Source organism: Schistocerca nitens, chromosome 1, assembly GCF_023898315.1.
Source record: "Schistocerca nitens isolate TAMUIC-IGC-003100 chromosome 1, iqSchNite1.1, whole genome shotgun sequence".
Classification (NCBI taxonomy): Eukaryota; Metazoa; Arthropoda; class Insecta; order Orthoptera; family Acrididae; genus Schistocerca; species Schistocerca nitens.
The window spans coordinates 789909755-789924190 of NC_064614.1; the positions used below are offsets into that span (position 1 = coordinate 789909755).

General features: G+C 39.1%; 1 protein-coding gene across 1 annotated transcript in view; it reads right to left on the reverse strand.

The window, feature by feature from the left end:
- Window positions 1-14436, reverse strand: part of LOC126262186 (neurofibromin) — a 502919-nt gene that overhangs the window by 53863 nt on the left and 434620 nt on the right. Inside the window, exon 48 of the mRNA XM_049958602.1 lies at window positions 1160-1330. Coding sequence (XP_049814559.1) covers window positions 1160-1330 — 171 coding nt within the window. The remainder of the gene's footprint in view (window positions 1-1159; window positions 1331-14436) is intronic.

The window sequence follows — 14436 nt, forward strand, 5'->3', positions numbered from 1 at the left end:
TGTTTCCTCGAATGAAAGCTAACACACTGAAAAGTCGAAGTATTGTCAAACAGTGGAAAGTCCAGCTTGGAATATCAACATTTATGGAAAGGACAGATTGCTACTTACCGAAAAGATAAGTGCAGTGAGTGGTAATCTATCTTTTCCATAATTGTTGAGAGTATTGTCAAAACTATTTTAATGACAGCAATTTTTTCATATTCTCAGGTTTCTGAACAGTGCAAAGAATGCCTCTGTACATTTGTATAATAAAAATACAAATTAAAAAGTGTATAATGAATTCCAAAATATTTCAATAATTATAGTAAAATTAGACACATTTTAACTGATATAGACACTTACTGAAAATTGTTCTTTCCAGGCACTATTTCCAAATGGGTTCTGCTACAAATTACATACTGTCTTGTGATTATGAATGTGGATGTAAATGTAGTAACATCTGCCTCTTATGAAGCATTTGTTGCTTAAGAATTCAGTCACATGTTTTGTTCAAACACTGTCTAAATGAAATACCCAGCATTTATTCCTATTTTTAGGTGCCAAAATACAAAAAAAAGTTTGAGCTTTGTATTTTATGAATATGTTTGTGTGTTCTTCCAACTACTACAAGACCCACAAAGCCTTACTTTTTGTATTTGAGCAACACATTTTGTACTTTACATTGTTTAAAGAATCTCACATTACTCTGTTTATCATCTTTTAAGGTTTACGCATTGTGTGTTTACAAATAAAATATGTGTACTCAGAGGTGTGTTTAGTAACTCTTTAAATAAAAAAAAATATCACTGTGTTTACAAATAAAATATGTGTACTCAGAGGTGTGTTTAGTAACTCTTTAAATAAAAAAAAATATCACACATTTGTTATTTTTCTTCTTTTTACTTCAAGTGATAAAACTGAGTGCGAAAGGAAATTATGCAATTAGTAACAGAATGAAAGTACAGATAGATGTAATGCTGCCGAATTAAATACAAGTTCCCCTTTTCTCATTTCTTTTGTATTCTCCCTGCTTTCATTTAATATTTAACATTTGAGAGGGGATGAAATAGGAACCACAATACTATTACAGTCAACAGTGAAAACAATATCACAAAGATTCTGAACACTCAGATTTATGACAGTGCAGACAGTTGTTACTGAAACCAATGAAGCCCCTTACTTTTGTAGCACCTGCTTCAGCAGTTGATTTTGGAGCAGGCACTGATGATGAACGCTGTGTGCGAAATAATGGTCTTGACGAAGCTGAACTTGAAGGTGGCTGGTGGCCGAGATCCAGACTGCGCCACCCTTTATCGTTATTAGAGTCCCCCCCACATGCAGCAGAATGAACCTACATGCATGGCAATGTCAATTCACTGAGTGTACCTTAAAACGTTTTCCTTTCTCAAATTACTATAACAATTAAGCATGCTCACACAGGAGTAAATCCTTATGAAACACTGTTGAAAATGATTAGTCTCATAACTGCTGCCAAATGATGTGATATAGTTTTAAGTCGTGTCCATAATTAATTACAAATCCATTTACACCTTTAACCATGACAAATAAAATAATAATACTCACCAAACAGGATGGAAAACATAGTGGCAGAAAAGCAAACAGATAGAAGTTGAATTCTGAGACTTAAGAGCCAAGGGCTTTAATTCAGAAAAATAGGAAATAAAAATAAAGTGGCATAGGACATGAAGTGGCAGAAGGAAGGGCCAGATGACAGGGAAACCATGTAATGGATGATTTACAATTTCAAAACAGAAAAAGAATATAAACCAAGCAATCCAAGTAGTTAAATAATGAGATCAGAGGGATTACATATACATTTCAAAATTGTTTGTCATTTCAGTACAAAATATACAGATACATGTGATAGGAAGATTGGGACTGAAAAAGTGAATTCACAAATTGGATGAGCAAAATTCCAATTGCTGCATTGCTTTTAATAAATACAATTACCATGGCATAACTGAAATTGGTAATTAAGTGACCGAGACTGTGAAAGATGAAAAGCTGTGAAATTGAAAAGAAAATGAAAAGGAAGGAGAATATTCAAACAGTTAATAGTGAACAGAACGAGGTGCTAATATACCTTGGGTGGCAGAAGGAAAAAAGGAGAAAAAACAAATGAAACTGGAACAAAGTTTCATATTATAAACCAAAAGAAATATGCAACCGAGCAAATTACTGTTAAATAAACAGTGATGCACAACAAAGATGAGAAGCAGATGGAAAGAACCAGCCATGCACATGGAAAAATCTAAAAGAAAAGAGAATGTCCACAAGAGAAGAATACACAGAAGAAGGTCATCAATGATAAGTATATGTGGCGTGGTGGCACATGAGGGTATCAGACAAGCTATTTTATTTTAGCATATGGTAAGCACAATAAAACACTTCCATAAAACCTAAAACACAATATAAAGAGTAGTTCAGTTGTTTATCATTAAACCATGAGCCACGAGTGGTATAAAGGTAGAACACTATTTGAAAGAGTACTGTCTACTTACCACTTGCTGGAACAATAGCTATTTAAGCAGAGCTGATAGACACACAAATTAAAAACTTAGTCGAATTGTTGATATTATTAACTTTTGAAACTTCCTTTATATGAAGAAATGAAAAGAAATAGGAAGAGAAAAGTTAAAATGAAAGGAAGGAAAATCATCCAAACTCCCAACAAGGGAAGGAATAAGACAACAATGGATTAACATCCAAGATGCAAATTCCAGACTATTAAAACCACAGACATCAGTGAGGTGGGAGATGGTGGGAGCAAGAGGGGGTGCACTTCCCTCATCTGGAATCCAGAGTATACCACAGATAAGTTGCCTCTGAACCTTTACAGAACATTGACAAAATAGTGTCCCCAACTTTTCTCTGTTGATCCTTCCTATAACCTTTACTGAGCTGAAGAAAAGTGTATCACAAATCTGGCATGTGGATTCTGGCACTAGCTCACAGCACAAAATAACATGGCTGCAGTACACTTGCCATCCTCAGTCGCAACATAGGCATCCCGTACTCCTACTGCAGTAATTAATTATAGTGGTAGTTCACTATTTACACACCTGTCACAGCAATACATTAGCCAAAATAAGAAAATGCCACTTTCTGTGCTAGAAAAGAGGAATATCAATTTAAAAGAGATGTCCTCTCCTGGAGTTGGGAGCTTCTCATACTTTAGGGGGTTAGTTGGTATGACAGCACAATAGCATGTGTGAGACAAGGAACATCTTTGTTCAGGCCTTTACTGTTAAGTTATTTCCTACAACCAACTGGAGACTTCTTTCAGGAGTTTTCCTACATTCATTTCATCTACTGCTGCCCTGAGTTGCACTTTACCAAAACAGTGCAAAAAATGTAGCAATCAAAATGATTGTACTTTAATTATGACAGTCATCATCAAACAAATAGAAGGCATGAAAATAATCCAATAAATCCACTAACATGGTCAGACGTGAGTATCGTAAACAAACACAATGTTATTTCCCGTGCCTCCACTTTGAGGACTATTAATCAGTTTAGTTAATTTGGCTATTTTCATTAAAATTTCGATTTCATACATTTTTATTTCAGCTTTTTCTACATATAAAACAGTTGCTATATCAGTTATTTGTTTATTTTTTCACTATGTGACAGTTCACACTATTGTCTTCATCACCAATCATTGAAACGTGCAGTGGCAAAATAAATAAGTGACTGATACAGGAACTGTTGTATTTGTATTTATCAACAGTCACATCCTTCATAATAACTAAAAGAAGCTGTAGGATTCTTGATTAAGACAAGAACTATGCAATTAGAAAACACAACTATGCAACTAAAACAAATATAAACGAAAAACTCGAAATGGGAAAGTAAGGGAGCCAATGGAATGAATTATAAAAAGTGAAATTATCATTGGTACAGAGAGGATGCAAGATGCTTAAAAAAAGGCAAAAAATTGAGATCACTGATGAGAATGGACAATTACAGCGGCAAGACATTAGTGACAATGTACACTCCTGGAAATGGAAAAAAGAGCACATTGACACCGGTGTGTCAGACCCACCATACTTGCTCCGGACACTGCGAGAGGGCTGTACAAGCAATGATCACATGCACGGCACAGCGGACACACCAGGAACCGCGGTGTTGGCCGTCGAATGGCGCTAGCTGCGCAGCATTTGTGCACCGCCGCCGTCAGTGTCAGCCAGTTTGCCGTGGCATACGGAGCTCCATCGCAGTCTTTAACACTGGTAGCATGCCGCGACAGCGTGGACGTGAACCGTATGTGCAGTTGACGGACTTTGAGCGAGGGTGTATAGTGGGCATGCGGGAGGCCGGGTGGACGTACCGCCGAATTGCTCAACACATGGGGCGTGAGGTCTCCACAGTACATCGATGTTGTCGCCAGTGGTCGGCGGAAGGTGCACGTGCCCGTCGACCTGGGACCGGACCGCAGCGACGCACGGATGCACGCCAAGACCGTAGGATCCTACGCAGTGCCGTAGGGGACCGCACCGCCACTTCCCAGCAAATTAGGGACACTGTTGCTCCTGGGGTATCGGCGAGGACCATTCGCAACCGTCTCCATGAAGCTGGGCTACGGTCCCGCACACCGTTAGGCCGTCTTCCGCTCACGCCCCAACATCGTGCAGCCCGCCTCCAGTGGTGTCGCGACAGGCGTGAATGGAGGGACAAATGGAGACGTGTCGTCTTCAGCGATGAGAGTCGCTTCTGCCTTGGTGCCAATGATGGTCGTATGCGTGTTTGGCGCCGTGCAGGTGAGCGCCACAATCAGGACTGCATACGACCGAGGCACACAGGGCCAACACCCGGCATCATGGTGTGGGGAGCGATCTCCTACACTGGCCGTACAACACTGGTGATCGTCGAGGGGACACTGAATAGTGCACGGTACATCCAAACCGTCATCGAACCCATCGTTCTACCATTCCTAGACCGGCAAGGGAACTTGCTGTTCCAACAGGACAATGCACGTCCGCATGTATCCCGTGCCACCCAACGTGCTCTAGAAGGTGTAAGTCAACTACCCTGGCCAGCAAGATCTCCGGATCTGTCCCCCATTGAGCATGTTTGGGACTGGATGAAGCGTCGTCTCACGCGGTCTGCACGTCCAGCACGAACGCTGGTCCAACTGAGGCGCCAGGTGGAAATGGCATGGCAAGCCGTTCCACAGGACTACATCCAGCATCTCTACGATCGTCTCCATGGGAGAATAGCAGCCTGCATTGCTGCGAAAGGTGGATATACACTGTACTAGTGCCGACATTGTGCATGCTCTGTTGCCTGTGTCTATGTGCCTGTGGTTCTGTCAGTGTGATCATGTGATGTATCTGACCCCAGGAATGTGTCAATAAAGTTTCCCCTTCCTGGGACAATGAATTCACGGTGTTCTTATTTCAATTTCCAGGAGTGTAGATAGGCTGGCCAATGACAGCCAGTTTTCCGAATTGGACAGTATTGGTGCTCAGCAAGGAAATCTAACAGATGGAACTGATAAAACAAATAATCAGATGTTTGTTGCTGTTTCATACCATTCTGAACTACAAGGTGTTGTGTGTTGTCAGTGTAGGTAGTTTATAGACATTTATTGACAAAAAGTAAGACATAAACGTGCATGCCGATTTGCAGAAAACGTGTATGCACTGCCCTTGACTATGCAGGTACGTTTCATGTGGAGAGAGAGGGGGGGGGGGGGGGGGGGAGTAGTTCGTATTGGAATAAATGTGTAGAAATGCGTGTTACTGCTTTTACAGTATCTGTCAAGAAGATGGACTATGTTCAACGGTGAGCAGATAGTTACTTTTAGGGGCATGAGAATAGGTATTTGAGTGCGTGACTTATACATCTCAACCTTCTTGCCTCACAAGCTGATTAACACTCTGGCCCATGGAGGTATTGTGTACTGAGGTGATTTTTATTTATTTACATATTTATCTGCAGCAGAATTATTAAGCCAGGGCTTAATCAAGATCATTTCAAAGGCCAGATAGAACACAGGTTTGCATTGATAGTCGTAGGGACAACAGGAGTCACAAGGTGTGTGGGGCTCATTTAACAAGAGACCTGGCGTCATAATAAATCCATCTAGCATTAAGTCCAATGCTGTAAGGGAGGGAAACATAGTGGGGTAAGTGTTGCTATTGATGAAGTGAAGATGTTATGGTTTGTTGGCTTTTTTTCCAATTAAATTGAGGGGGTGATTATCAAGCATTGTTACGTCCAACTTGTCTCTTCTGATCTTTGGAGTGATTTTTTCTTCCACCTGGAAATAGTGTGCACCATCCTTTCACCTGAAGCAGAAATAGTTCAAATGTTGAATAATTAGCGATTCAGTAACTGAACCTGTGCGTCCATCTGTCTGCAAATGTTTCTATTTTGGCACTAGGAAATAGGTACTCATAGATTATAGCCTGAGAAATTTACTGCTTTTGCCAAGGAATTAATACAGTAATTTCAGCATAAGGCAGTGGCTGGTGATGAGATATGTATAAAAATATATGCACAGTCCATCCATACTTGAATTGGCTCTGCTAGATTAGAGGGGCAAAATTGGCATTCTGAGAAAAATGAAATAAGTGGATTGGTCATGGTCCAAAAGGATAGGATGGGTCTGATTCAAAAGAAAAAAATGTTATTGAAGGAAATGAAGAGCATTTACTTCATTACACGAGTAGGTTCAATCAACATATTTCATTGACTTTGCAACAATCTTGCATTGTTGACTTTGCGGATATTTTCATATCTAGAAAACTTCTGTTATTCTCTTTTCATGTTATTTCCATTTTTAAATCTTTACAAGGAATGAAATAGTGTTTAAATATCTTCAACATTTCGCGGCCCTGTTAGCAACTGTGTAAATACAGGGCTATTACAAATGATTGAAGCGATTTCATAAATTCACTGTAGCTCCATTCATTGGCATATGGTCACGACACACTACAGATATGTAGAAAAACTCATTAACACTTCAGGTTTCTGCCACCACCAGAACGCTCGAGAGCGCAGTGAGCCAAAATGGCGACAGGAGCCGAGAAAGCGTATGTCGTGTTTGAAATGCACTCACAGCAGTCAGTCATAACAGTGCAACGACACTTCAGGACGAAGTTCAACAAAGATCCACCAACTGCTAACTCCATTCGACGATGGTATGTGCAGTTTAAAGCTTCTGGATGCCTCTGTAAGGGGAAATCAACGGGTCGGCCTGCAGTGAGCGAAGAAACGGTTGAACGCGTGCGGGCAAGTTTCACGCGTAGCCCGCGGAAGGCGACGAATAAAGCAAGCAGGGAGCTAAACGTACCACAGCCGATGGTTTGGAAAATCTTACGGAAAAGGCTAAAGCAGAAGCCTTACTGTTTACATTGCTACAAGCCCTGACACCCGATGACAAAGTCAAACGCTTTGAATTTTCGGCGCGGTTGCAACAGCTCATGGAAGTGGATGCGTTCAGTGCGAAACTTGTTTTCAGTGATGAAGCATCATTTTTTCTTAATGGTGAAGTGAACAGACACAATGTGTGAATTTGGGCGGTAGAGAATCCTCACGCATTCGAGCTCGCATCAACGATGCTTTCGAACTCATTGATGGGGACATGCTGTGCCGAGTGTGGGAGGAACTTGATTATCGGCTTGATGTCTGCCGAATCATTAAAGGGGCACATATCGAACATTTGTGAATGCTTAAAAAAATTTTTTGAGTTTACGTATGTGTGTGCAAAGCATTGTGAAAATATCTCAAATAATAAAGTTATTGTAGAGCTGTGAAATCGCTTCAATCATTTGTAATAACCCTGTATTAATTTTAATTTTAATAATTAACAGCCTCAGTTGCACCATTTGCCTACAATTTACCTAGGTTTCAGTTGGGATAACCCAACCTTCTTCAGAATAACAGTAACTACAGTCTTTCCGTGGTGGACATTGTCAAACTAAAACTAAAAATCCATAAATTATCGTCAGACTATAAAACTTATCTGGAACTGCCTCGGCCCCACTTCGTGACCACAATGCGGCAAGAGGCCCGCCTAGGCGGACACAATACCTTGCGCCTGCACATAAACTGTAGTTACTTGTTCGGACAAGATGTGAACTTAACTCCTGACCTTGAATTTACTAGTAGTAAGTGAAATAAAAGGTATAGCTGAGGAAAAGGGCATATATGTTAACCTGTGCAGAACGTAATTAGATCGACTGTCTTAACATTTATGAAGTATTCATTGGTCACGATACGAGGAAGACATGTGCTTACAAGGTATGACCTATCTAAGAAAATTTTTGTGCTTAAGCACGAAGTTTAACCACCTACGAGGAACTTAGGTCTAGAAGTTTTTAAGACATAATTGTTAAGCACTTGCTTAGCTATGGTTAAAACGCATGAACATCTTATTGACTTAGCACACAAATGGTCATGATTGAACTTCCGTATTGCCGGATGTTACAGATTAGATATAGACTTGTTCCTAAGTTCAATCATGACCATTTTTGTGCTAAGTCAATAAGATGTTCATGCGTTGTAACCATAGCTAAGCAAGTTGTTAACAATTATGTCTTACAAACTTCTAGACCTAGTCATAATAATGACGATTAATGAAATAGTGTAGTGTTCAAACTAAACAGTTCTGAGAAATCACTATTCCATATTTTTTCCCTTTTTTACATTTTGTTTGTTTACTTATAGAATTTATACATGCAAATTAATCTTACAAAAAACCCATTTTTAGGTGACTTTTGCAGGAAAATATCTTCTGTAATATCAACTGAATTTTTGACGCAAGATTAGCTTTCTGTATTGCAATACTTCTGTTTTCAGGATTACATAATTTTTCTGCTTTCTGAGCTGTCAATTTTTGTGATTCCTTGAAATATGATACAGAATCATTCTCTGCATGATCACTTACATTCTGATTGATAATACAGTTATACAACTTTAAAAAAACATACAGGTGACTTGTTAGACTTCAATAGTAAAAATATCACACATTGATATAAGTAGAACAGTTGAGGGAATAAATACATACGGTATCCAAAAATCAACAAATGATGTAATTAGTGAGCATCAGTAACAAAATGAAGGAGACCAAAAATACATAATCGTGTGGTGTGGTTGATGGTGACAGTAACAGCTATGCAGATGCTATGTAAACATGTCAGCATTTTTATCAGCATATGCAGCCAATTTAATATGAAAGGACTTAAACGAGTGGATATGCTAGGAATGCCTGGGTAGAATTACACCAGGAATGGTAATAAAAACATTTATTATGAGTAAGGACAGCACAGAGTGAAGATGAAATACCAAGAGATGGATAGACCTTGAAAGACTGATGGACAAAGTTAAGTGGATTGGTCTGGCACTGTGTAAATAAGACCCATATCACCAAGCACACATTACACCGTAATTTTATTTGGATAATGCACAAGGCCTGCCAGTTGTTGCACACATATTATGCTAACACACAAGCTAAAACAGAGTTTTTGTCCACTCTGTCATTGGATAGACAGCATGCTGACAAAATGTATGCTTCTTGTGCTTATGGAACATGTACCTGTGTTGTAACAATGAGTATATCCTTCTCACAGATCTTCTTCAGCCCTCCTCAAACTTCCCCACCAGTACTAAATTGGTAACCCCTTTATGTTTCATAACATGTCCTGTCAACCAACCTTGCTATCAGTCAAATTGTGCAACAATTTTTTTTTTCTCTCCAATCCTATTCATTACCTCCTTATAGGTTACATGATCTACCCATCTAGTCTTCAGCGTTTTTCTGCAGCACTACGTTTCAGAAACTTCTATTCTCTTCTTATCTGACCTGTTTATTGTCCACATTACAGTTCCCTACAACGCTACACTCCAAATACCATAAAAAAACTTCCTAACACTTAAATCTACATTCAGTATTAACAAATTTCTCTTCTTCAGAAATGCTTTTCTTTCCATTGCCAGTCTACATTTTATATCCTCTCTACTTCAGCCATTATCAGTTATTTTACTGCCCAACTAGCAAGACTCCTTTACTGCTTTTAGTGTATCACTTCATAAGTTAATTATCTCAGCACTGCCTTTTTTGATTTGACTACAGTCCATTTCATTTGTTGTTCATCCTGTATCCCCCCTTTCAAGACACTGTCAATTCCATTCAACTGCTCTTTCAAGGCCTTTAGTGCCTGAGACAGAAGTATAATGTGATTGTCAAACCTCTAAGTTTTTATTTCTTCTCCCATAATGTTAATTCCTTAACCAGATTTTTCTTTGGGTTTCTGCACTGCTTGCTCGATGTACAGATTGAATAATATCAGGGAAAGGCTACAACCCTGCCTCGCTCCCTTCTCAATCTTTGCTTCCCTTTAATGCCCCTGGATACTTACAACTGCTGTATTGTTTCTGTACAAGTTGTATGTGGCCTTCTGTTCCCTATATTTTCCCCTGCTATCTTCAGAATTTCAAAGAGTGTATTCAAATCAACATTGTCAAAAGCTTTCTCTAAATCTACAAATGCTATAAGTGTAGGTTTGCCTTTCCTAAACCGATCTTCTAAGAGAAGTCATAAGGTCAGTACTGCCTTGTGTGTTTCTACACTTTTTCGGAATCCAAACTGATCTTTTCCAAGGGTGGCTTCTATCTGTTTTCCCTAGTGATATCAGTAGCGCTGACGGAATGTCATTTTCTCCATGGGCCTTGTTTCAACTTAGGTCCTTCAGTGTTCTGTCAAATTCATTTTGCAGTATCATATCTCCAAACTCATCTTCATCTACATCCTCCTTTCTTTCCATAATATTGCCTTCAAGTTCATTGCCCTTGTATAGTCCTTCCATATAGTCCTTCCACTCCCATCTTTCCCTTCTTTGCTTAGGACTGGTTTTCCATCTGAGCTCTTGGTATTCATATAGCTTCTCCTCTAATCTCATAAGGCCTCTTTAATTTTCCTGTAGGTGGTGTCTATCTTTCCCTAGTCATACATACTTCTACATCCTTCTAGTTATATTTTAGACATTCCTACTTAGCCATTTTGCATTTTTTCTCAATCTCATGGGTAAATATTCCCTTTTGCCTGCTTCATTTGCAGCATTTTTTGTGTACTACTTTCATCAATTAAATTCAATATATCTTGTGTTATCCAAGGATTTCTACTTGTTTGATCCTCTGCTACCTTCACAATTTCATCTCTCAAAGCTTCAATTTCGTGTTATACTTTATTTCTTTCCCCTGTTGCAGTCAATCATTGCCTAATGCTCCCTCTGAAACTGTCAACAACCTCTGGTTCTTTCAACTTATCCAGGTCCCATCTCCTTATTTTCACACTTTTTCCAATTTATTTAATTTTAATCTACAGTTCATAACCAATAAATTGTGGCCAGAGATCTGCACCTGGAAATGTCTTATTACAGTTTGAAATCTCATTCCAAAAACTCTGTCTTACCATTATATAATCACTCTGAAACATTTTGGTGTCTCCAGGCTTCTTCCAAGCATACAGTGTTCTTTGATGATTCTTAAACTACTGTCAGCGAATATTAAATTATGCTCTAACAAAATTTACCAAGCGGCTTCCTCTTTCATTACTTTCCACCAGACCATATTCACCTACTATTTTTCCTTTTCTTTGTTTTCCTACTATTGAATTCCAATCCCCTGTCATAATTAATTGTTTGTCTCCTTTAATTATCTGAATAATTTTTTTTTTCATCATAAATTTCTTCAATCTCTGCATCATCTGTGGGTTCAGTTCGCAAATAAACTTGTAATATTGTGGTGGGTGTTGGCTCTATGTCTGTCTTGGCTATGTTAATATATTCACGGTGCTAGTCCTTTGCCGCTAGCAGTAGCAGCTCAGCAGACCTTGCTGGCTGATGTTAAAAGACTAAATCAGTCAATTATCCACACTGTTGCCCTTGCAACTATTGAAAAGACTGTTCCCCCTCTTCAGAAATTACACGTTTGTCTGCCTGCCAACATGTCCCCTTGATTATGGTTGCACCTTAGGTACGACTATTTGTATTGCTGAGGCACACAAGCCACCCCACAACAGCAAGGTACATGGTGCACAGCAGCCTTCAGTAGTTATAGTGCCATAAATTTATAAATGGATTTGCTTCCTTTTCCTTAAGTATTGCCAAGTTATAGAATAACTGTGACACATTTACATACAAAATTGTACAGTCTCTGTGCCTTCACAATAACAAAAGTATCACAATTAAGCTGTGGTAAACCAAACCACATCTTCACTGATACTTGTAAAATGATAATAGATTATTTTCGATCACTGATGATTGGAAGAGTCACAGGCTGACAGATTTCTACAATTATTAAGTCTCTGTCCCATAATGCACTTTCAATAGCCAAGAAATCTACTCCATTCACAGCACCAGTAGTGAGAATAGTATCTATGACATATCAAAATGAGGCTGAAATGGATGTTAAGAAAAGTGGGAAAATATTTTTACTTGGCAAACTGAGTTTAGTGTATATCTCCTGTTTATATTAAGATCATTAGAGATAATGCAGAATGTAAATATGGTAGGAGTAAAGGATACCACTCACTGAAAAGCAGAACCATTGAGTCATTGACAAGGACACACACACACACACACACACACACACACACACACACACACACACACACACAGCTCGTGCAGAGCCAGGATTGCTGTAGCTGAAAAAAGGAATTTCTTCTAAAAATTAGCAAGTTTTCTTCCTTTTTTGCGTTCAATTGTTGATGACAAGAAGGAATCGGTGATGATCTTGTTACAGGAACCATTTCAACATTGACCTGGAGTACACGAGAAGAACAACCTTAACTAATAATGCCAGATGACATTTTGTCAATTTAGGGCTTACAAGAATGTGTGTGAATGTGGCTTTTCATACAGAGATCAGATGATGCCTACGGTCCATAAAAGATAAACAGAACTCCTAGGATATAACTGGCTCTTACAGCCCATAAATCAGTTGTGGTAGAGCACTGCATCGACACTGGCACTATATGCTGTATGAAAATGTTGAAATTCTAGTATTGTTTCCACCTTTTTGGGACCCAACGGCGAAGGAAGCTGTAGAATTTCTCTGACGAATAATTTCATTAAATGAGATAGATGTTTCAACCTGGAGAAAACAAGGAATCTGTCACCTCTTTTGAATAAACTTGCAATGGTGTATCCCAGTATGGATTGACCATTACACCGCAGATTGAATAGTTCTTTGCATGCCATTGAACATCATCTCTGGTGCTTATGTATCTTTAGCTGCACTTGCAGTAGTGTGATCTATCAGTTTAAAAGGATGGAGTGCGTACTGTAGCTTCAGTTTGACAAGTCATTTGGAATATGGCCGAAAGGTATATGGCTGAAATACCAGGTGATGAAATATGGTTTCTGACGTTGCATGGCTGAAATCTAATGGATAATTTATTAAGCCACATCACTGTCGGTGTTTATGCTACTCTTCTTGGCCTCAAAGTGTTCCTTAATTATGCACATTCATTTGTATGAAAGGGATAATTTCAGTCATGAAAACAATGAAGTTATAAGGAGCAGAACACCTGGCCATAACTTGCTTTCAGAAGGCAAAATATTAATTACTGCGAAATAAAACACTTAGAAGTAGGAAAAAAAACTGATGTGATTGGTTGGAGAGTAATGGAAAGGAGGGGTTGGTTACTCAGACCCCAGATTGACAGGGACCACTCCATGTGAGGACAAGAGGAGACAAAAACGAAGGGCTAGGCCAAAGATAAGAACCTTACCAGCTTCAGTTCAGAGACAAAACTACAAAGTGAAAAGTAAAACTGGATTAAACAGGAATGAAAAGTGGAATGTGTGATGCGATAAAGAACTAGAGGAAAGTGGAAAAAGAGACAAGACAACTAAGTAAGATAGATAGAGAAAAGCGAAGATGATGCTGAAAAAGGTAATTGAGTAAATAATGAAATACTATCATCAGGTAAAAACAGGGGTGGGGCTGGTGGGGTAAGGAGTGTTTACAGATATTAGGTCCAGAGGGTGGCTGGTTGAAAGACTATGTTGGACAACAAATTATCATCTCTGGTGGTCAGGGGAAATAATATTGGGTAGGAGGATTCAAATGGCCCATTTGGTGAAGCATATTGTAGAGCATATTCAGTAACTGGGTGTGGGTGTTCCCAAGGTGGGCAGTTGTTCTGTATCCATTGATGTCCTCAGTCAGTTTAATGATGATTATTTATATATAAAAGACCGTGAAGTGAACACATATGGATTTGCAAATGATAATTGTCATTGTGCACGTTACACTGCCTACAATGTAGACTTTACCACGGCAGGGATGGAGTAAGTGATAGTGTGTGGGAGTATGACACAGGTTTTACTTTGGAAATACTTACTGGGGTAATCAACCTCAAGATAGGGTAATGGTCTAGGAATGTCGTAAGAGATGAAAAGCATGTTGCAGAGGTTAGGAGGG